At 38.9% G+C, this 25060-nt stretch overlaps 1 protein-coding gene across 1 annotated transcript in view; it reads left to right on the top strand.

Annotated features, from left to right (window-relative positions):
• The window catches only part of LOC107670431 (teneurin-4-like), a 232390-nt gene that overhangs the window by 159650 nt on the left and 47680 nt on the right, over window positions 1-25060 (top strand). Inside the window, 7 exon segments of the mRNA XM_016463037.1 lie at window positions 716-932; window positions 4732-4851; window positions 9186-9447; window positions 12232-12499; window positions 12587-12730; window positions 14746-14995; window positions 21820-22052. Coding sequence (XP_016318523.1) covers window positions 716-932; window positions 4732-4851; window positions 9186-9447; window positions 12232-12499; window positions 12587-12730; window positions 14746-14995; window positions 21820-22052 — 1494 coding nt within the window.

Genomic DNA, 25060 nt, shown 5'->3' with positions numbered 1-25060 from the left:
TAGAGGAAGGGGGGGGGGGGGACGAAAGAAAAAAACATGAAGGAAATAAGAAGCCAGACTGGCTCTAACTTACTGCGGTAACGCAGCTGTAGGGCACAGAAAGCCATCCAACAGAGACAGTTATTTCTCAGTTTTCTGATTGCTAAATAAGTTTTCAAGATCCTGCTAACAGTTCACCCATGTTCGTCTTGGGATGATTAAATCTTTTTCCTCTCCTTTAAAGATACTGACCTAGGGGAATGACGTTAGCTTGGACAGAATAAGCATGTTGGAAGGCATCTGTGCTCCATGTTCTGAACATTTCTGGTAACCAGGTCATACCTGATCAGGCTGGTCTCTGAAGCATTCACTGGTGCGTTCGTCCACAGTTTGGGTCTAATGAGGCCCTAAACCTAAGCCCCTTAACCCTACCCCAATTGAATCTGTAAGTGTGGCACCTTGTCTACGGTGGTCTACGACCTCTGACCAACTTGAACAAGTTGATCCACCTCAGAAAAACCAAGTCCACCAGCTGGTAGTCTATCTGTTCAACCACCTAAAGTAGCCTTGTCCAGTTAGAAACTATGTAAATCCAGCCACTACTAAGTGAAGGAAGTTTATAAGCAGATAAATTGTTTTTCACTTACATCAAAAGAAGTAATTTTGTGAGAAAAAACACTGATTCATTTTCTGACACTACATTCCCGTTATTAAAGATTAAACCTCTCTCTATCAGATGGGTTGATGGACTGCATGGACCCGGATTGCTGTTTGCAGACATCATGTCACACCACTTCTCTGTGTGTGGGCTCTCCTGATCCACTGGATATTATCCAGGAAACCCAGATCTCTTCCACTCTGAGCACCCTGCAGTCCTTTTACCAGCGTGTCCGCTTCCTGGTGGGCCGGGACAGCGCCCACGTCATCCCTGGCACCAACCCCTTCGATGGCATGTAAGTGTTTCTTGACTAATGTTTGCAATTTTTGTGCAATTTCTTGCAGTTTAAGTTCTCTTTTCCATACTTCTCCCAAATCCCAATTCCCCATAGTGGTAATATTTAGATCAATCAGAAACTATAAGTAGATGCTGTCAATCCATCTACAGCTCTTGTTCCTGTAAACAAACAGGGCATGGGGCTCATCCCAAGGTGCCCCAAAAATGTTTGGTATGAGAGAACAGTGCTGTCACTGTGTGATCCCATGAGACTTTTCATCTTTTGCCTCCATTTTGTGGGGTTCCCTTTTTATCTGTAAACAATACCTAGAGTGAACGCCACTTTTGCATTTGCATCCCACTCGTGCACTGGTCTCGTCCCTCTCTCTCCTTGTGTTCTCAATTGAAATGAGCACAAAAGACGCTACTAGAGACTTGGGAAAAAGTTGTGCTCCTTTGAAATGTCGTAGAGTATCCCCGCATTTCCTTTCATGAAAGCTGAGCTGACATTTCAAAGGCAAAAATGAAAACGTAACAAGCAAATGAGCATCTTTTTGTGCTCTCCATGGAGAATGTCTCTAATGGTGTCGCCCAGGGTGCGTTGACGTTTTGATTCGTATCTCCATAAGGCATAATGTGCCAAATAGGTCTTCGATTCAAAGCCTTCTGTTTTTAGACCTTGTCTTGCTTTGTTCATTTGGAAACTCAAGTAGAAATTTCTTGTTTAGAGGGGTTTTGGATAAGTGAACAGTCCTTCCCTGAACTATGGTGAGCAGGGTATTGTTTTTACATCTCTTAAATGGCTATTTCCCATAGTTCAGCTCAGACTCTGGACCAAATGGCCTTTTGCGTTGCGTGACTGAGCCTCTGGCAAGTACGGACTCCCTTTGTCTAATCTGTGCTGTCCTAATGAGACTCTGATCACTTCAAAGCTGTCCAGCGCTCTCCTTCCTGCACTCATTTCAGTCCTATATGCCAGACGTTCTTCTGTTGCATAAATCACTGCGCCCTCAATCAAGTTGTGTCAGAGTGTCCGATGCGCATAACCTCATGCAAAGATGAAATACTGGACTTTGTTTGATATTGCCTTTTGTGCACATGGCACCCGGTATTCATGAAATGCTCTTGTAATACCCTGTGACATTTTCCCAAGGTGACATTTTTGCGACGCTCGGTAGGGAGTCTCCCGATACCCTCTTCATTATTTCAAGACGGGAGTCTCGGTCTACCCTTCATCACCATCATCTCCCAACAAAAAAAAGAGACATAAATAAATAAAAGCTTTAGAAGTCGGCCAGCAGCCGCAAGATCGGAGACCTCAATTCACCTAAAAATATCAGGGCTGATATATTATTTATTACCTCTTTGTTTCTCCGCCCACTGACAGATATGAGAGCGGCTGACAGCAGCCCAGATGGACCTCTTAGACATAGCCGCAGTCGGTCTAAAAGAGCCCCTTGCCATCACCTGATCAGGCCTCTTTATTGATTCCACAACCACCTCTGCATGCTCAGAGACATGTCAAAACTGCACATCTGACATGTCCAACCACAAGAAAGTAACACGGCTGGGAATGATCAAAGTCACCCATCATCCCTGTTTTACAAGGCTCACCTGTCTGAAACTTTTCGAATGTTCTTTAAGCTCTACAGCATGCGCTCTGTTTATCTGAACACCATGGATAGCACAAAAGAATAAATGTGCTTGCCTGGAGATGCATTTGGGTCAAGTTGTTTGCTTGCTGCATCTGAGTGTGCTTAGCCCCTTTTACCATCATGTGGAGATGGCGAAGGGGGATGGCCTGAGATGGTCCATTGTTTCTCTCCATTTAGCCTATTTAGAACATGTTGCCATTTCTGCGAAAGGAAAGAACTGCTGTACGCAGATATAATGCAAGAGAGGGAGCATGTTTTTATGTTTAGCCCGTCTTACAAAGTTTTTTTAAGTAATTAGCAGTGCTTGTTACAACATCATGCCATGTTTGTTTACAGTAACGAAGACCGTAGATGAATTGATAGCATCTTCTGCAAAAATTAGGAACAGTGATGCTTTTGGGTTGTTGCTAATGCTTAGCAATGCCCTGATAATGACCCTAGTTTCATAGTGGCTGTTTACATGTGCAAATCTAATTAGCTTGTTAGCTTTACTGTGCTAAAGAAACTTGCTGCAACTTTTCTTTGATAATTCTGCTTCAACAGAGTTTGCAAACATTAATTTTGCCTGTTAACCATTTAGCCTTCTTTTAGCCTTTGCCAAACGCACAAGCATTCAGACCACTCTCTACGTACAAAAATGCTTCTTAGTGCTCCCAGAAGCTGCCTCTCAGGACAGTTTTGCGTGCTTTCCTTCATAGTTATTTAAGATGTCTCTTCTAATATCAAGTCAGACGCAGCCTACAATTTGCTTCTATTACGTGGTTGTCAGCACAGTGCTACACAAGGTGATATCTCTGTTGTTTATAAACCTCCTTCCACTTTTATCTGCCTTGTTTGAGAATAGGGTTTGCTGAATAAATGAAGTTTAGACTTTTCGTCAAGACCACTTTACTGTTCTTCCTTTATCTTCTTCAGATCCATTTATTGTCAATATTTAAATAATTTGTCGTGGAGTTGTTGAATCAGCTCGGCATATTTCGCTGTGGCTCAGAGCCGACAGTTCCACTCAGTGCACCCTGTGAAAACTTGCATCGCTGCCCCTTCTGAATGGGAATACTCTAAATCAAACTGTCACCTCGAGCAATGTTGTAGATAGACAAAAGCTTTACACATTATGTCTCTCTCTCTCTCTCTTTCTATCTTTCCACCCTTTTATTTAGTGATCTTTCTTTGTCACTTGTTCTGTCTCTATTTTCTATTCTACTTGAGTTCGCTCGTGGTCTGATAATAGACATTGTGGTGGGGCTGTGCACTTGTGCGCTATCTCTGCTAGCTTTGTTTACAGGGACGCAGAGCTGAGCCAAGGACTGCTGAAGGTGAGAGGCTGCTTAAATTAGCATAAAGTTAGCCTTCCTGGGACAGGGATATTGTTGGGTCTGTGATCTTGCCTGCAGTAAGGACAGGAAGGGGCCAGCCTCTTACACACCAGTGTTAATTGTTCCACTACCTGACAAATGTTTAATACCTAATACTTTCATAGAAACAGCCCCAATGTGTAATTTTTTTCCTAGGTGCTTTTTTCTTTAACCTAGCTGATGTGTGTAATTTTTTGGCTTTCAGTTATATCAGATCACATGATATGCCTATTATTCAATCAAATTAATTAAAAGATATTACATCATGTGGCAGGCAAAATGTATGAACTTACAAACCGTGGCAGCTCCAATATTTGTATAATAGTTTTAATATATATATTTACATTTTTTTGTCCTTTGTAATCTCTGCCCTGAACAGCATGAAGCCTGATTAAAAATCTCTAACACTTTGAGTCAGAAGTCGTGTCAAGCAGGGAGTTGTTTTGTTCTTGTTGAGGATTTTAAGAATCCGTGTTTGACTTTTTCATATCGATCAGTAAGTCGGAGCTCCTGAGGCAGACAGATAACATCAGATAGAGGCAGTTTCAAGCCCAGATATCTGCTGTGACTGAAAGCACTCATACCTCCGCATTGTTCTCTCAAACAGCAGGAATGACACAAACACTATCCCATTTTTTTGCTCTTATCTTTTGCTTCTCAGATAGGAAACCCCGCTGATGTTTCCTCAGAGCTGTGGGATTCATTTAATTTATTATATGTGTTTACAAATAGCATCTGATGCTTTTCTACACTGTAAAACAACATGACCTGTTTTACTCAGTATGATTTTAATTTTTTAACCTCACAGTCATGCCTGTGTTATCCGGGGACAAGTAGTGACTTCAGATGGGACTCCGCTGGTCGGTGTAAATATCAGCTTCATTAACAGACCAGCCTATGGGTATACCATCACCAGACAGGACGGCAGGTAAGTTGTAGCATGGGATGAAATGGTGTTTAAAGATCTGGGTTAGTAATTAAAATATAAATATATTGGAATTTTTTTCATGTCACGATCATTATGCATGCACCTTTAACCCACATCTGTGCACTCTAACTGCTTTCTGTATGCCAGAATGTTCTATAATGTGCTGGAAATAAAATTGGAGGACAATTTTATTCCCAGCACACCATTGCACATTTTGCCTGTTTGCTTGGATGGTGCTTTTTTTAGCCATAAACAATCTTCCATCTCCCTGGATCTCTCTATTTTTCCCTCTCTTTGCTCGTAAACACATAGTCTCCCTCCCGCAACAGCCCATCAAGCACTGCGAGAACAGACTCAGTACGGCATGAAATCACCAGTGCACCTGTTTGCTTGCTTAAAAATGGGAAAGCTGTCTTAACTGATTTTGTTTGATTGTGGTCTGTTCTATACTGGTGCCTTTGCTTTTTAAATTACTTATTTCTCTACTTCCAAAGAGGTCCCTCTGCTTCTCTGCCAACCGCTAGAGTTGGATTGACCAAGTAACATGCAGTGGATATTCATGCAATACAAAATTTTGCCTAAAGTCAGACTCTGGAAATCCTAAAAGCCATCCATTATACATCTGCCTTCATGTATTGAGAGTCACTTACGCAACCCTGATTTCCTGAAGGAGAGAGCAGAATGCTGTGTCACGTAATCAAGAACCACTGAGCTATAGACGGCAGACTTAGAAGATGTCACATGATTATTAATGTAATGGAAGTCATGAGAGATTAAATCCTCCTTGGAACCAAAAAATATAATATTATCTCAATATTGTATTCTAAATAATCAAAATAGGTTTGGAGGGTCCTGCTAACAAACAAAGAATGTTTTAATTAACATTACCACTGAGTTATGAAAACATTATTTTTAACATTATTTATGTTCTCTGAATGTCAAAAAGTTCACTTTTTTTAAATGATTAAAAGCATTTTTCTTTTTTGTTTGGATATGTGGAAATTAGAGAAAATATTAAGGGAACATTCTATTTTGTCATTTTTTTCATGATCATTTATTCCATTTGAACTTGACTTTTGAATGTTCTTTGAACCATCTGAACCAACAAGTAGTTAGTAATGTTTAAAAAAAAAATGTTACATGAACATCCAACTAAAATGGTCCATGAACAATTATAAATTATGTTTCTGTGCTAACATGTTGAAAACATTAATAAAGAACAGATAACATTATTGGAAGAAAGTTTGTTCATTACTTTGAGAGAACCTTACCAGAATGTTCTTGCCAGAAAATTCTGAGAACACTCGCTGTCCCTGGGGTAGTGGTAGCTACAAGTGGCACAAATTAACAGTGAAAAAAACTGGAATTTATCCTAGGCAAACTTTATGCAAGAAAGATAGCAGGCTAATTGTTAGTAGTTTGCTAAGCTAATTAGTGGATAAGTTAACAGGATGCTAAGCTGAACAGCTAGGCTAATCAACTAGTGGTATGCAAAGGTAGTTGCCTAACTGATTAGCATGTAAACTGAATAAACATAGAGCTAAAACTGTACAAATGTTTTCAGGTATATTATCCCTTGCGAATATGTTCAATGGTCTTATTATAGAAAAAGTGTAGTAACCATGTTTTTTGGCGTATTGATTACCATTTGTATAATCACAGTTTTACTACAAATACCATGGTTAAACTAGTGTAGCAAAGCCATGGTTATTTTGTGGTTACCATGGTTTAACTATAACTTTTTTTGTAGTAGTAAAACCATGGTTAATTTTATATAATAATACATTTTATTTTATAATAGTTGCATTATGTCTATACTAACAAATAACTAAAGTAAAGCTCCACTTGCTCTCAAAATGCAGTTGTCCTGAAAATTTTAAGGGAGTCAGTTTTAGAATGTGCTTGTCCTAACAAATTTAACCATATATAGCACTCAGGACTCACAACCAAATTCTGCCGCTGTGTGAACAGCCTAAGTTTAGTTAAGAGGACTAAAAGTGGGTGGCTTCGACCTGTTTTGGGTCTAAGCCATCGATCTGTCTAACCCCTTTGGGTTAGCTCTGCGTCCCTTCAAAGTGTGCACTGAAAGGCTGAATGCACTAATAAAGTGTGTCACCCGTGCCTGAGGTGCTTGTGTGATTGATAACAGGCCTGTGAATCGCTCATCGATTGGCATGGCAGCCTTTAGGGCCGTGTGTGTGCCCGTGTAATGGTTATATGTGTGCGTGCATCTTTCATCGCATGTGACTGGCCGGCTAGCTTTTACTGCAGATTAGCGTGGACTCTATACGACTGCATAAAAACGCACACAGGCTCTCTCTCGCAGACACTCCCCAACAAGCACGCTCTGTTCAAACTCCCACAGCGCACAGACAAATGCTCACAATTTAGCAAGGGCACGACAACAAGGGCAAAGCAGACCTTTGTTTATCAGCCGTGCCAATGAAAGCTCTGTGAATAGCCCTTTGGGATATGTAGTTGAATTAATGTTCAAGCAGCGTGATGTGTGACTACAGATGCATGCCGCATCTATGCCAACCCTGAGAACAAAGACACACAGTACAGCGCATTCTGCAATCCGCATATCACATATTGCTAATCGGCTGTTTGTGTTGTAGGCGTATTTGGCACTAAAGTGCATTTGTGCTTTCATGTCTACCAGAGCATGTTGTAAAGGTGTCTCCTCATGATGATACACAAGAAAGCAGATCAGAGTAGCATTCTGGATTTGTACACAATCAGTCATCTAGCGAGCCACATACACGATAGCCTGCATACAGCGTCCTGTTTCGTTTCTGTTTAGCGGCGTCAACAACAGAGCTCTCTGATCAGAGCGACTCTATATGCAGAGCGTGTTCCGCCATTGTAGCATTGTTGTAAAGTTATGTTAGTGCAGACAGCTTCACATGCACAGATCAATAATACTTTACCCTTCCCTTAAATGTCATTTCCCCTCTCACCTCCTTTATCAAAGCACACCGTGCCACCGCACAACAAAGACGCTCAGCGGCGTTCGCACGGCTACTGTGGCGGAGAGGAATCTTGCCAGTTTATTCCCCAATAGAGAATAACGACATCGCACACCAACCATTCATGTGGATTTTATTAATGCAAATTCAAAATCACAGTGTATTAGACTGAGCCAGTGGTTCATTGTATTCCAGTCACATTGTGGAGCTGCCAGATAAAATCCGTCCCAACTAACTGAAGCCGAGTCCTTTTCAATCGAATCCTGTCATTTAGAGAAACATAATGAATTACAACCTTTATTAAGTCTGGTTTTGATGGCGGTACAGAGTAACAGTGAATAATGTTGATTAAAATGTTCGTAAATGGCATTATGAGATAAAGAAATGCCATTGTAATTTCATTGAATAGGAAATCAAAACACCATTTTCAAGGGTGTTATGGTTGGCATACTTTAGCAAATAACTGTACTTAATGAATCAGATCCACACTCTATTAAATTCTAACACATGTATAAATGGAATAATTCAGCAGATAAGTAGTTGTAGAGAATTATGGTGAGAAGTATAGAAACTTGTAAATGATTCATGTTTATCTTAAAATAATAGTTCATCCAATTATGAAAACTCTTTCATTCAAACAATGAGAGGGTAACCTAGTATTTCTATTAGGTTAAAAACTGGGTTACTATGCCCAAAAAAAGAAAAAATTGAAAACAGCAAACCTTTAAAATTAATAATGTAAAAACATGAGAACATACAAACTGTATGTAACATTTTTTTACCATTTTTAATAGAAGAAGTATGGAAATGCATTTGTTTAGTGTGCTTTCCTGAAGCTCAAACTGTAGAGCATGTGGCACTAGCGACATCGATATCATGGGTTAACTGGTAAAAATTTACATTTTACACATTTACATTCTTCCTATAAAAGCAAGGAAAATCATTTTGGGTCTGTGTAGCTGCCATTAATGATGAAATATGCAGGTCCAATTAACCTCCAAATATCATAATCGTAATAAATTGTGTATGCACATTAAACAACAAATCAGATTGTTAAAACATCATAGGTTAGCCTTTATTTGTGAGAACTCAAAATGGGTCAGTTTGCAACATAATATAAGGGGAAGAGTAATTTTAGGGTAGAGGTTTTACTTAAGGGGACAATGGTGATCATTAATGGATAGTTCCTTGTGGGGCTTGAACCAACAACCTTGCGGTTACCAACCCAGATTTTGATAACCACAACTGCAAAGCTAACATTTCTAAAAGAAGACTACTCCATTTTCTAACATTATTGAAAATGAATGAATGGCTTTATCTCAGTAGCTGCTCCATATCTAACTGTGCATGTTGTCCTTTCTTCAGCTTTGACCTGGTGAGTAACGGGGGTGTGGCCGTAGCCCTGAGGTTTGAGCGCGCTCCGTTCATCACTCAGGAGCACACCTTGTGGTTGCCGTGGGGACGCTTCTTTGTCATGGACACCATCGTGATGAGACATGAGGTCAATGACATCCCCAGCTGTGACCTGAGCAGCTTCACCCGTCCCATGCCCATCGTCCTGCCTGCCCCGTTGACGGCGTTCGCTGGGACCTGCGTCGAGAGGGGCAACATCGCTCCAGAGATTCAGGTGATAAGCTATAGAGAGCAAGTGAAAAATGTGTTACAATTCAAATTGTGTACGACTGATCAGTTAATGTAACCAAAACCATGCGGGCGGGGCAACATAATATTGACAAATAATGTCCAATTTAATGTATTACATTTTAACCAATCGAATCTCAGTAGACTAAATCCCTCTCTGTGTAATTTCCCCCACTAAATGTTCTGGAAAATACAAGAAGTTACGAAGTTAAAGTTGGCATGAAATTAAAATGTAAAGTTTTAAATCCATGTTATTGATCTTACTGTAGGCGATTTATACATACATACATTTGATATATTTATTTTTTCACGATTTTGACTTTATGATGATAGGACAGTTCAGAGTTAACAGGAATTGAAGTGGGAGAGAAGAGGGGGTGGGATCGGGAAAGGTCCTCCAGCCGGGATTCGAACTCAAGACGCCCGTAGCACAACGGCGCTGTATGTCGGTGTGCTTCCCACAAGGCTATCGGCGCTGATATACGTATATTTCATTTTTTATTTTATCTTTTGTACTTCGTAATTCCAGTTAAGTGATAGACTTCTAGATTTTTCTATTATTTTGGCCTCTTAAACTCCGCCTCTTTTCTTACTATTCTTCTTACCATTCTGATCTACCACTATCCAATCAACAACGAATGGATAAAGTCCCACCCTTTTTTTTTTTTTCAGAATAATCTGTTTCACTCAGATGTGTATCACAATAGCTCTGTTGCTATTTCAGTTTTATTGTGACTTTAATTACATTTTCAATGCCATTTTGTGTATTTAAAAAGCTGTTTTTTTGTTTTTGTTTTACTATATTTTTGTTTTCATTTTAACTTTTAAGACTAATGTTTTTAAACAGTCTGATTCTTGTTTAGTCTGACAGTCATGCTGTTCTGATAGACAGCAGGGGCATATATTGGGAAATGTACATCAGAAGGGAATGTAGGAGGATCTGTCTCGGGTGGCAGTCCTGTGATTTTATCTCCTGTGTGTAATTGGGCAAAAATACACAGTCCCAATTTACTACGCCAGACATTTTCTGAAGAACGATAATTACATTTAGATAAAAACAGCATGGAAGCTTTTTGAGTCTGACTTCTGGAGGCGCTTCGCAGTCGGTGCTTGAAAAAAATATCTGTGTTTTGGACTTGTGTTGACTGTCATCTAGGTTTTATGTGTGTGAGTATGTGTATGTTAATTTCATTGTATCCTATAAATATATATTTTGTAATACGCACATGTGTGTGTGTGTGTGCGCGCGCGTGTGTTTGAGTACTGATAGCTCTACTTGTGCCTGTATGCAACCTTCCTAATTATTTTGTCGTCTTCTTTGGTTAACAAGATAAATGAGTCAGCCTCACATGCATTGTGCTGTCTGGGCTATTAATATCGGCACAAATCTGTCCTATCCCAAATCTTCAGGCTGTTTATTCATACACAGTTACATGTGCATCTACACACACTCACACACAGAGTTTTCACAGGTTTACAAACGGAAACGTCTATGGAGGAGCTTTTCTTATCAGTGTTTATTGACGCAGTAACGATCGGCTGTGTTTATTGGTCAGCTTTGTGCTTGACTGTGATAAAGGAGCGATACGCTGAGAGTTAATGAGAGCTCTGCAGTGAGCAATGAGAAACCTCTGAGCCACTAAGTCTCCGAGCTGACTTCCCGTGCGAAAACGAAGGTGTTGTTAATGATGCCCGTGTGACCTAGACATATGCATTGCTTTTCACTGAGTAATTTGTTCACTTGTTATGATAGTTGAGTAATTTGAAGGTTTCTGGGTCACATTTCAACCCAAAATCAAGGGGGGGAAATTCGAAAATTATATTAAAAACATTTGGGTGGAACTATGGTTGTTCTAAGGAAAATTCACAGAATCTACAAAGTGTATGGAAGGAAAAAAAAATGTTTTTTGTTTTTTGGAAACGCACACCAGCAACATTTGTGGCATGGAGAGGTCAAATCAGAAACTGGAAATGATGAAATTAATAATACTGTATATTTCACCTTTGCATTTTGGTGCACTTGCCTTCATCAGGGCTAGATTGCAAGTGCAAAGAGACTCATTTAAATATATACTTTTTATTTATTTTTTTTTTTTTTATTTGAATAGGATGTTTGTTAGAGGTTCACCATAAGAACAGAGGCTATTGGCATGATGTGTGATCATTTATCTAATATATGGTGAAATAAACAGCATTATTCTTATATATATAATGCACATAATATGTAAAGATATTAAGCATTTTAGAATGATTTCTGAAGGATCATGTGACATTGACTGCTTAAAACTCAGCTTTGCCATCACAGGAATGACTTATATTTTAAAATATATATTAACATAGAAAACAAGTCTAGTAAATTGTAATAATACTTCACAATATTACTGTTTAACTGTATTTTTGCTCAAATAAATGTAGCCTTGGTGAGCCAAGAGACTTCTTCAGAAACAAAATCTTTTCAACCCCAAACTTTGGAAGTAGTGTATATTTAATAGTTTTGTTTTTTTTTTTTTTTAAATATAACAACTTTTTTTCTTTCTCTTTGAGGTGAAATATGCCCTAGATTCAGCCAATAATTAGTATTTTCTTGCACTGTATAATAAAACGTCTGCTGTGAAAAAATTAATTCATTCTCATTTACGTATATACCAGAGATGCTAAATAATGCAAACACTTCTCAGCAGGGTGCATTCCCCACAAAATTAGCAAATTTGTTACTGTTTGCTCTGTTTTCTTGTGACTAATATGAACATTTTCACCTTTCTCTCTCCAGACCCTGCAGGAGGAAGTGCGGATCCCAGGTACAGATGTGCGTTTGAGTTACCTGAGCAGCCGGACGTCGGGGTATAAGTCCCTCCTGCGCATCACCCTGACCCACTCCACCATCCCGTTCAGCCTGATGAAGGTGCACCTCATGGTGGCCGTCGAGGGTAGGCTCTTCAGGAAGTGGTTCTCAGCTGCACCCAACCTCTCCTACGACTTTGTCTGGGACAAGGCAGATGTCTACAGCCAGAAAGTTTATGGGCTGTCTGAGGCTTTCGGTAAGTGGGGAACGAAGTTGTCAGTGTCTCATTTCTCAGAGCTGTTGTCACTCAAGTTCAAATGTGTTTCTAATTCACTCCTGCTAGTGTCGGTGGGCTTCGAGTATGAATCCTGTCCGGATCTGATCCTCTGGGAGAAGCGAACAGCCATCCTGCAAGGATACGAAACCATTGCATCCAACCTGGGCGGCTGGAGCGTGGACAAACATCATGCTCTAAATATCCAAAGTGGTGAGTTAGTACATATAGAAACGTGAAAGCTATTAAATTGCTGACAGACACACAGTTGCTTATTAATGATTAGATTTGTAGAGTTTTTTCCTTTGTGGAAATTCTCAGAAATGTTCACTACTTGCTGAAGACAAACATTTGTTGCTTGAGAAGACTGAACTTTGACGCAGCTTGGACTGTGACCAGATGTTATCACATGAATTTATACAGTATAGCACTTTATACACTACAGATTCAAAACTGCTTCAAATTAATAAACAGGAAAATAACAGTCGATTATGAAAAGTTCAGTTCAGCTATTAGCAGCTCTACAGAAAACAATAGTGTCATTATTCAGCTCAAGTCAGTTCAGTGGTGATATCTGTATGACAGGACCTTATTAGAGTTGAACAGGTCAATTTTCCTACTGCTGCTGAATTGTCTCTGAAATCAGTGATTGCGTAAACTGCTGTCTTTTTGCCAGCGCACTTATCTCAGTAAATGAGGCGTACTTGCAGCACAAGTGTTAGGAGCGCTGGTGGCAGCTTGGTCTGTCACTAAAACCCAGCGATGTCGACATGAGGACTTCCGGTAAAATTTGCTCAAATTCTTCATGTGTCAACTCTCTCTTACCCTCTCTTTTCCAAAAGAAAATTTGCTACCATTTCATTTACACTTGTTTTAATGTCCTCTGTTTAATTTCTTCTCTTTGGCTCCACACTCACCCCGGTAATTTTCGCCATCAAATTATTCACACAGAGTGCAAAACAAATTTTCATCAGGCTCTACGAAAAGTTTTTACAACTGAATGAAACTTAATCACACTCATGTAAAATTGAATTGCTGCCAAAAAAAGTATATCAGACAAAAAAAAAATTTAAAAAAAAATGCCAGGCTTTGTAAAAAAAAAATAAAAATCTGTAAAACGGAAAGAAAATGAGACGCACTCAAGCGAAATCACAAGTTTTTGTTTGTACACCTGAAAGAAACTTAACTGCACTCAGGCGACTTATTTTTTCACCCTAAAACTATTCACACCAAACATGCCACAAAATTTCGTGAGGTTATGCTAGAAGTTTAGGGTTTGTGAAAGTTATTTTTCAAATAAAGTGAATCGCTCTCTGGTTTTTCATATGCTTTAATGCCCAATCCATTCAATTTACAAAAAACTTTTTTAATCAGCTCCACATTTATCTGGAATACTTTTGGGCGCAAAAGCTTATATGTTACTGATCAGTCATTTTTATTTTTCTAAAACCTTTACCAGCAGATAAATGTATTCCAATAATGTCAGATTTGCTTTAAAGCTTCAAGGAAATGCATTGTTTCAATTGAAAGCCTTTTACACAGTGAAATGTGCAGTGAATTTTCAAGCTTAAGCCTTTGCATCAGCTCCAGTAAACCCACCTGCATTTCCAGCCAATCAGCATGGATAGACTGGAAGCGCTGTTATTTAGCATCTCTCAAAACACAGAATGATTCAACAGGTGCTCAGGGAGAAAACAGCACACAATGAAAATCACAAAAAATTGAGTTTCACGAACTTTGCCACTCTGCCACTTTTGAGTGGCATTTGCGGTGAGCTGTTCAGCGCTGGAGATTCATTGAGGCATGCCGTGGAGATTCAGATTGACTGTGATACTTATAATAAGAGGAAGTTGTCTTTCATGCTGTGACTGTGGCCCTTCACTTAGCTGGGTTCGGTACAGAAGCATCTGGCTGTGCAAGTGAAAAATAACTCCTTTCGATAAATGAATTCAGTTCCGTTTAGCACATCTCAATCCTGCTGGTTATTTAGCGAAATCCTTTCTCAAGCACCAGCAGCCGTCCCGTAGCTCTGTGACAGAGAAAAGCTCCATACAAATACATTTAATGTCATTAAATTTTAGCAGAATTGAATCAGCTTTAAAACCTCCACTTCTCATATCCGATAAAACCTGTTGATTTACTGCAGAGCGAAAGCTGTTCTGAATGGATTTGGGAAAATTACAATGAATGGACAAAATACTTATGACGCCTCTCTCTTTGGCACTCAGGTATCCTGTGCAAGGGTAACGGCGAGAACATCTTCATTTCCCAGCAGCCCCCTGTCATCGGAAGCATCATGGGTAACGGGCGAAGGCGCAGTATCTCCTGTCCAAGCTGCAACGGGCTGGCGGACGGAAATAAGCTGCTCGCACCTGTAGCTTTAGCCTGTGGGTCGGATGGTAGTCTTTATGTGGGGGATTTCAACTACGTCCGTCGGATCTTCACCACGGGAAATGTCACGAGTGTCTTAGAGCTCAGGTTTGGCATTCTGCATGTGTATAGATACAAAAGCATTCGCATACCCACCAAAATGACAAGTTGCTTTGTACATCCTGTTAGATAAGTTGCTCACAAACCAAAAGGGATCTGACTCTCAGTACTTGGAGAATCTACTTATAGAACAGGATTAATGTTACTGGCCTTTTACTTTTAAAGAAATAGTTTACCCAAAAAGGAATATTTTATTGTTGGTTACTTACCATCATTCCAAACCTGTCTGGCTTTAATGATTGCAAAGACTGCGTTGGATTTGTTCCACATTAGAGAATAAATGATGACAGAATTTTCATTTTTTTGAGTGGTAAACTACAGTATTTGTTTAAATGTAATTGCTATTGCTCAGAAATGTATAGGATGAATACAAACCTTGCTAAAATGTCATTCATCTTTTCTTCGAACCCAATAAGCACACATACATCTTCAAGATGTCTGTTAAAGAACAAATCATTTGGAAAGCATCAATTAATTATTGGGCATAGTCATCTGGTAAATCTTTTAAAGAGTTATTTTGCATTTTATACTTTACAAGCCACAGCATCCACCTGGATGCATTTTAGAGATGAATTGAGAATGAACAAACTCTTTATAAATTACATTTCCAGATAAAATTCAGAAAATAGACATCTAGGCCAGACGTTCTCAACTGGTTTTGCTTCAGGACTCAGTGTTTACACTGGATTAAGTATTGTTGCAAGACTGTACCATAAAATAAAAAAGTGTACAATATAACATACATTTAGCTTTGTTTTTCCATATTGGAACAGACCTGTGACCCATTTCGTCTTGTGAAGCACCAGTTAAGAATCACTGGCCTAGGATACATAAGTATGTGTGCTTTGAGGAAATCCTTTCTATTCGTTATGAATACAGTAGATATGCTTGTAGAACTATAGTAGAAGTATAATTTTACCACTCTAACCTTTTCTCTGTACATTAATGCATGAAATAAGTACTAACTCTTTGAGCTAACCTATTTTCCCACTTTCTTCTTTTCATGCTGCTCTCGATAAATACAGAAATAAAGATTTCAGACATAGGTAAGAGCTCTTCTAAAGAGTCATACCATTTATTATGATGAAAGAACTTCAGCTAAATACTCTATACAGTCTTTTTTATGTACAGTTGCTTTTGTGGCTGCCTGTGGAATGCACAGGATGTGTTTTTCGTCAATGAAGGCGTACCAAGGAGTGCATTAAAACACATCCTCTCCGGATAGCAATAAAATGGGCAGTGCTACGACTGAGCTTTGAAATAGTGCTGTAGATCAATGGAGACCAGTTTGATGCATGGGTCAACTCTCAAAATGGGTTACTGCAACAGAAAAAATGCTTAAAGAATTGTGTACGTTAAGGAAACCAGAGTCAGGGCACACAATTTGAAATGTCAGACAGGAAGATGGAAAAGCGGTTACCAGCTTAGCATAAGCCCGGTATCGGCGTTTTAAATATTTCTCACCCTCAGGGGACTCGGCTTCCTTAAAGAATACAATTACCCACCCCTCCTCATTAAAAGTACCCATGCTGCATTACCCACAATACAGCGTGATATTTCACCCGATGACAAATTACACATTCAAAGCGCCGTCGGATCTGAATACACACTTCGTTAACATGTTTGATTTGACAAATGGCAGCGTGGTATCGAGGAAAAAAAAAAAGCATCAGTCATCCAACTTCAATCTAAGCTTTCAAATATAACACACATCCTCCCTGTGGTGCTATGAACCCTTAATATGGGATGCGTGGCACAACCAGCTGTGGGTTTTGACAGGCAGCAGTGTGACAGCTAACAGTATGATGGTCCGGTATGACTGACAGGATATGAGCGGCTTCTTGGTGAGAGGTTGGGTAAATTCAGGGCACCTGCGAGCTTCAAAAATGCCCTATCCTTAATGATGAAGCCTCCGTTTAACCCTGCGTCCTCAGGTCGTGACTTTCCTGTGGACAATTCCGTCAAGACAAGGGGTGGCATCGCACATCATGTCACTTAGATATGGGCACATGTGCAATGCTGCGGTAAATGGCTAAATACTGTTTACTGCATATTTGCATTGATAGTTGAGCATTAACACAGATTGTACACTAGGCTACAAAAGACAATCGCTGCAAGTCAGTTTATTTCGATTGGGATGATGCATTCCAGGGACGAAGGGAAGAAAAGCAAGGGGCTACGAAATTTATACTCTTGTCATGCCACCAAGAAGAACCTTCGACATGCTCTGTCATATAGGCATCTGTTGATCAATGAAAATTTTAGAGACCAGCTGTACTTCAGAACAAGGGTGTCCAACCTTCCCCAACACGACCGCTTGGGAGTTTTTAAGTAAGCCTGAAGTCTTTGATTAACAGGTTCAGGTGTGCTTAATTAGGATTAGAACTAAAGCTGCATTCACGCAATGTCATAATTACCGTAATTCCAAGATGACAACACGTGACGTTCTACACAGGCTCCACTTTGTTTTCCACTTTGCAGCCTCGGAGCTGTTCACGTTCTTGGACTCGGATGTAGTGCTTAAGTAGCGCCTAAATAAATCTGACTATGTGTTCAGGTGGTATAGCGGTCACGTGGTCCGAGTTGTATCTCTCAGAACATTAGGGATTTTAAACAACAGCTGCGAATGGAACGGTTATGATGACCGGAAGCAAGCTTTTACACCACCATAGCCGAGAACGTCAAAATCACTAAGCAACCATAAACAAGACATTCATCATGAGGAGGATGTTTAGGCAATACTTACATTGTAGCAAACCAGCTGTTCTCCCGTAGTAGATGGTTACAGTAGAACGTCACAAAGTAACTGTTACAGTCGCACATGCGCAATACAATGTCAGAATGCTGTTCCATCAGTGGCTGTTGCCACTATTCCCAGATATACCCTATTCCCTATTCCCAGGAGTTGGAACAACTCCTAGTAGAACATCAAGTGTTGTCATCTCGGAATTACGGTAATTACGAAATGGTGTGAATGCAGCTTAAACTCTGCAGAACTGTGACCCTCCAGGAACAGGGTTGAATTCCCCTGCTTCGCCCTCAAAAAGGATCTTATGCATTTGTGTCCGTCAAACTGTCTGACAAGTAACCAAGCATTCGTGTTTCTCTCAGAGTCGGTTTGTCCTAAGGGCCGCTAAATGCTTTGTAGTGTTTTTGTAGGTGCTGCTTTGTATTATCGGCCTTGAACCAGGTTTGTGTTGTTCTTTTGATTGTAAAAGTTGTGCTTTGGGCTAAATCACTTACCGGAACATGTTCCAATAATTCATTTTAGAAATATACCTTTGTAGAAATGACTGCTGAAAAGGCCAAAATCATATTTGCAACCAGAAAAGAACAGTCATCACTGTTGTGTGAAAACAAATAAAGGCATCTCAGTGTTTATGTATGTGCACAAAGATGAGAGAATAAGGGTAGAACATGATCTCTCTGACATACCCGCTGACCCCTTTTCCACAAGAGTCGCTCACCTCCATCGTCACAGCAACATGCTGAAAAATCCAATTATCCTCCCCAGACCAGCTTTAGTTGTTGAATATAGATGGAGCCTATGAAGGTCAGGGTGTTCTCCTCATCACAGAAAGCACAATGCTGCGTGCCTCCAATAACACATTGTACAACACCGAGACTGCTGGGACTGCATCTACCCGAAGGGTCACCCCCCCCGCCCCCTTGCAAAATGGGATTGAGATTTTTCTTGACAAATCCGTTTTACCTTCTTTCCAAACCGAGGACATCATTCAACATGGTCAGCAGCCACACAGTGACGTGCCAAGCCCCAGGTCAACCGAAGCAGCCTGTTTCCAACGATCTTCTGGAAGGTCAGTTGTCGGTCTGAATAATAGATCGAAGCTGACAATGCTGCAGACCTGCCTCTTTTCCTTTCCACACTCTCGCATTGGACCACTGGGATTTGGCACTAACAGCCACAGAGTTTCAGGGGAACATGTTTCGGATTTGTTTAATCGGTTTTGAATGCTGATCCGAGGACAGGTTAGGTGTTGAATATGATGTTATTTGGCAGATGTGTGTTATAGCATTTGCTATGGCTACCAACTTAACGTTTTTGTTCTCTTGCAGCAACCTTACCAACCTTGTTAGATTTTGAATGTGGGTCCTGAGACAGGTCGGTTGTTAGTAATGATGGCAGATGTCATTTTATGAAGAATGCTGAATGTTTTTGATCTGTTGCAGTGGCCTTTAACTCTTCGGTTTTTAAATGCTGATCCTTGGACAAATTAGGTGTTAGCAAAGATGGTTTTGGCAGATGTGTATCATAACATTCACTGCAGCTAGTCATCTCTAGAGTAGACCTACAGGTCCCTTATGAAAGTTAACCATGGTTTTACTACAAATAAAACCAGAAAACCATGGTCAGTATAGATAAAACCACGGTAACCACAAATTAACCATGGTTTTGCTACAGTAACCATAGTTTAACCATGGTATTTGTAGTAAAACTGTGGTTATACAAATGGTAATCAATACACCAAAAAACCATGGTTACTACACTTTTACTACAATAAAACCATGGTTAATTTTCATAAGGAGGGGTGTGACCCTATTGCAGCAAATATTTTCACTTAATGCTTTTATTCTTTTGGTGTCCACTTTTTTCATCTTGGTGGGTTTTTTAATATGGATTTAAGACAAGTTGGTTTTTAGCGATGGTGGTATTTAGCGGATAGGTGTTGTAGCATTTGCTTAGGCTAGTCATCTTACGAAGAATGCCTGTCCCTGAATGTTTTTGTACTCTTGCAGTGACCTTTCTAACTTTGTAAGGTTTTGAATGCTAATCTTTAGACAAATTGGATGTTAGCAATGATGGTATTTAGCAGTGTCGTAGCATTTGCTGTGGCTAGTTATCTTGAGAGAACTAGTCCTATAATGCCAGGAGTTCCGCTTTATACAAAGAATATTTTTCACTTAACATTTTCACTCAATTGCCGTGACCTCTCTCACTTTAAATTCTAAATGTTTATCCTTTGACAAGTTGGTTGTTAGCAACGATGGTTTATAGCAGGCATGTGTCACAGCGCAAGCATGAAGAATGCTTTTCACATAACATCTTATTCTCAATATTTTGACCTTTTTCACTTTCTCAAGTTTTAAATCTGGATTCAAGTTGGTTGAGTGTCACTTAGCATTTACGTTGGCTAGTTATCACTAGCATACTAACACAATCTTATCAACCGAGTGGCACTTCTCACAAAGAATATATTGTTCAATTAATGTTTTTGCTGTCTTGAATGACCTTTCCCACTTAAATTTTCATTCAAGATTTTAAATGCTAAACAGAAGTTGGCTGTAAGCAGTGATAGTTTTTGGCAGATGTGTGTCTTTGCATGTGCCGTGGCTTGTCGTCTTATGAAGAATGCTTTTCACTTCTCATGCTGTGACCTTTCTCACTTTGTTCAAAAACAATTAACCCCTCCAGGAAGACACTATTCCAGAAAGGCGAGAACTTTCACAATTTTTTTTTCTTCTGTCATGAACAACTGCTGAATATTCACACATTTTCACAAAAGTTAACATTTAACACGAGTCGAACATTATGATTTCCACCTTTTCTGCAACATATATTAAATCAGCCAGTATAGTAATTCTTCGTTTTTCACTGTACTCCTGCTGATGGAAATTGCACGAGCCTGAAGTAACATTTTTAGGTGAACAAGCTTTATGATCTTGCACTGACCTGTGCAAGTCATCCACATTTCACCACAAGCAGTCTTTGACCCCAGATGTAGCCATCAGCAGAGCTATAGTATAATTAGAGCATATCACAAATCAACTTGAAAAGTGTAAAATTGCGGTCCAGGTACCTAGCCTTTCTATCACTTTCTCAGAATATGATTAGTGCACTATAGAGAGTAAACTCAGTACGTTGCCTCCAGATTGGAGGGTTTTTTTTCCACTGGTGAGATCCTCTCTAGCCTGATTGGAGCCATTTTGTTGGGCTTTCATGTTCTTTAGCCCCCTGTGTGGTTGTGAGGGATGATTTTGACTGTCCAGCTTTACCATGTAATGGACTGTTTTTTTCAGCCTGTGGGCCATTTTTGCTCCAGGAATACATAATGTGTTTAGATAACGGCTCTAGACCACATGCATCTCCAGAAGACAGTTTCCCTGTAGGGGAGTTGGTGGCATACCTATTTGAATGCGCACTGGCAGCACATTAGATGCTGGGCCGACTGCATTAACCACAGGCTTTACACACACTACATGCGTTTCTATATTTGGAATGAGAGTAAATGCATACAGTAAAAGATTGATGCAAAGAGGACATGGCAGAGATGTCTCAAGCCATGGCAGTGAATCTGTCAACCCTTGATTCTTATTTGCAAAGTACATAAACCCTCACTGCAAATTCCCATCTCTGAGGCTGTTTTTGTAATGCATGGATTTAAACATGATACACGATTCACGTTACCATGTCAAAATGTTTCAAAAGCCTGCTGTTATTTTTAATTGTTTTACTGCATTATAATTACATTTACATATCATATGAATACATTTTATGAATTAAAAATCTGGGTTAAACTTTATTTCAAGGTGTCCTTGTTACAGTGTAATTATACATTTAAGTGCTGAGTAATATGAATTAACTACATGTACTTACTATATGATTAGGGTTTGGCTTAGGGTTACTTGCATGTAATTTTGCATAACTTGTTGTTGTTATAATAGTAAGTACATGTAACATGTGTAACAAGGACACCTTAAAATAAAGTGTTACCAAATCTGAAATCTCAAACAAATTTGAAAAATAAATACTTTACACAAACTAATTGTTTTTCTTTGTTTGATTTTTTTAGCAATAGTCCTGCACACAAATATTACCTGGCTACTAGTCCCGTTTCGGAGGCTCTGTACCTTTCGGACACCAGCAGCAGGAAGGTGTTTAAAGTAAAATCTCTGAACACAGTGAAGGATGTGGCAAAGAATCTTGAGCTGGTGGCCGGCACAGGCGATCAGTGTCTACCCTATGATGAGACTCGCTGCGGGGACGGAGGCAAGGCTGTGGAGGCCACACTTACCAACCCTAGAGGTAAACCTCCATATATCTGAATAACAGTGTTGATTTATTTCAGAAACAGACAGCGATTTTGGCATTACTGGTTAAATGTTCCCATCATTCCCATTAGGCTATGAGCAAATTCCTTTAAATTAAAGATGATGTAAGCAATTTCGGCTATTTTGCTTCAGCCGCACATACTCTCTCCAAAATGAGTTTCCTCCATATATTTGTACCAGTACAAGCCCTAAGCAACAAATTCAGAGCAAACCCCAAAACCACAGCATGAAATTGATAGCAAAGCCTGTGGTTTACATACGCTTGTCAATTTTCCAGTGTAGAGAGTACCCATTCTCCTAGTGTAGCATATGTAGTGCTCTGAGGGGAATCTTGTGGGGGCTGCAATTAATGTTTCCCTCTATTTTCACCAGCACAAAGCAATAATATAATGGCATTTCCTAGTCTGTTTTCCATCATTTGAGAGTAAAGAAACATTTGTGACTGAAGCTGTGATTATCGTTGCATTATAAAATGCAAATGAAAGATGACGTACCCAGCGCCACGTTTCTCTTTGTCATCCGCAGTGAGGTTGAAATGATTCACATGCTCTTAAATAGCTTGAACAGCACCACACGCATCTCTTTTCCCCAGGATGCTCAATGCCTGGTTGTTGTTCCTCAGACATAAATAATGAATTTAACACATGGATTTTTTATTAGACTTCTGGCTTCCTATTGAGCATGTTGATGCTCAGAGATATGCGTTCCGTTCCTTACAATTATCACTATATTATTCCAACTTTATTTATCATTCCAACTTTGAACATGCACCTGGCATATATGCAACTTTCTGTTGTTCCTGTTTTGATTTATTTTATTCTGTGTTGTTGTGTTTTCTTTTGTTTTATTCTGTTTTGCTTTGCTTTTTTTTTTTGTTTGTTTTTTTTTGCTTTGTTTTGCCTTTGTTTTGTTTTGTTGGAATCTGAAAGTTGTACAGGTCACGTTTCACATCAAAATGTAAAGAAAAAAATAGAGATATTACAATTTTATTATTTTATTTTATTTTTGTTAGTGATTATTCTCATTACAATTTATTATTGTAATATAGTACATTTTAATATACTACACTTTTTTAAAATTAGACATTTTTTCCAATTAGGCATATTACCCTCCATTCATTCATTCATTCATTCATTCGTTCGTTCGTTCATTCATGCATTGATTCGTTCATTCATTCGTTTGTTTGTTTGTTTGTTTATGTTAAAGGTGATTCTCGTTAAATTTTATTTTTAAGATTACATTTTATTATTTGTAATATATTATTTTATTGTATTTTTTTTATTAGACTGTTATTTACATTAGCATTTTTATTTACGCATGCATTAAATGCTGTACAACAAATACTACGTAGTATAACAAATACTACCACTTACTACTTTCAGTGGTTTTTCTTTTTTGTACTGTATTGTTATTGAATTATATTGTAAATATAAAGTATGTGGTGTTACAAAAAATAGGCTTAATTTTCTATAGTTAACTATATTTAAAAAAATATATATATTTATTTATTTATTTAGATTTGTGTCATAAATTAATCTTCTTGATAGCTATTTAGCGTTTGGATGCAATCAAGATGTTCGATCAGGTTTTAGGCATCGTAAACTTAACCTACTCTTTGTTTCTACTCTCCTTGTTATAACTAAATTACAGATGCATGTCTGACGTCCACCTCTGGTTCAAAAAATCATTGTAATATTGATTCTGCTACAGTTAATTCTATGATTTGATCGAAATATTCATAATTAATTATAACCAGTTATAATTACTTATAAATCATACTGGTAAAAAATGTATAGCCTGAATGCACTGTAAGTCGCTTTGGATAAAAGCGTCTGCTACAGGCATAAATTATTAAATTATTATTATTAATTATTAAATCTAATTCCCTTTTGAGCTAATTTGCTACATATTAATGGTGGAGAACGGTGGCAACATTCAAACTTTGTTTTGTGAGCAAACTCAGTATCAATTTATTTGTGTTCTTATGTTATGCGCGCTTAGAGTGAGACAAGTTGCAACGCGAACTCACTCTTTTGATTGGATGGTTCAAAGCCACCTCCATTACTGTATTTTAACAGCCTCTATTAGTTTAACATTTAGTCACTGTTAATTGTTAAAGTAAACTGCAGTTCATAATATTAAAATTGTTCTGTAAAGATGAAGAAATCTCTTTACAGTACATTTTCATATTATCAAGATCGCCTGTTGGAACAAAGAAAACTTCCTTCAGTGCAATAAAGATTGATTTGAGCGATGTTCCTCTTATTATCTTTTAAAGGCCTTATCTGATTGTATCGCTAGGTTGAAGTCATTGGGTATTCCAATTTCATTCAACTAGACGATCTCACTCTCTTAGGTTTAACCATTAGAGTAGTTGACTAATGATTGCTTAATGCAAATCTAATCATAAAACACTGCTGGCCAGTTTCTGATTGATATGTAAATGGGAGTTGTTAAAACCTTGATCAAGTGATAATTTATGTAACAACAAAAAACCCATGTTGCTAATCATTTATTTTGCTGTGTACTGGCAGCGAAGAAATCCTGCCACACATCATTGTGCAGTTAAGTTGCACAAGCTCTAAGATTCCGTCAGGATCAAAATTACATTGTAGTTGTGATGGTTGCAGTAAATCGGCCACTAGAATGAGAGCAATCTCATACTAGACGCGTTCAGATTTAATCACGATTAGGGCTGCACGATAAATCGCATGCGATATTTAATGCGCATCTTGTCAGAAAGCCGGTTCTGTAATCAGCGGTAAATCTCCATCACCTGCGTGCTTTCACATTGAGCAGCATTAACTACACAGAGCCGTTGTGCACTGACGAGCTGCGCAAAAAATCGCGCGAATATGAACGTGGTTTTGCGCAACTCGTCAGTGAACAACAGCTCTGTGTAGTTAATGCTGCTCAGAACCGGCTTTACTGATAAGATGCGCGTTAAATATCGCATGCGATTTATCGTGCAGCCCTAATAAA

This window comes from Sinocyclocheilus anshuiensis, unplaced genomic scaffold (assembly GCF_001515605.1).
Source record: "Sinocyclocheilus anshuiensis isolate Anshui unplaced genomic scaffold, SAMN03320099.WGS_v1.1 scaffold513, whole genome shotgun sequence".
Classification (NCBI taxonomy): Eukaryota; Metazoa; Chordata; class Actinopteri; order Cypriniformes; family Cyprinidae; genus Sinocyclocheilus; species Sinocyclocheilus anshuiensis.
This window is presented reverse-complemented; position numbering and strand designations above follow the sequence as displayed.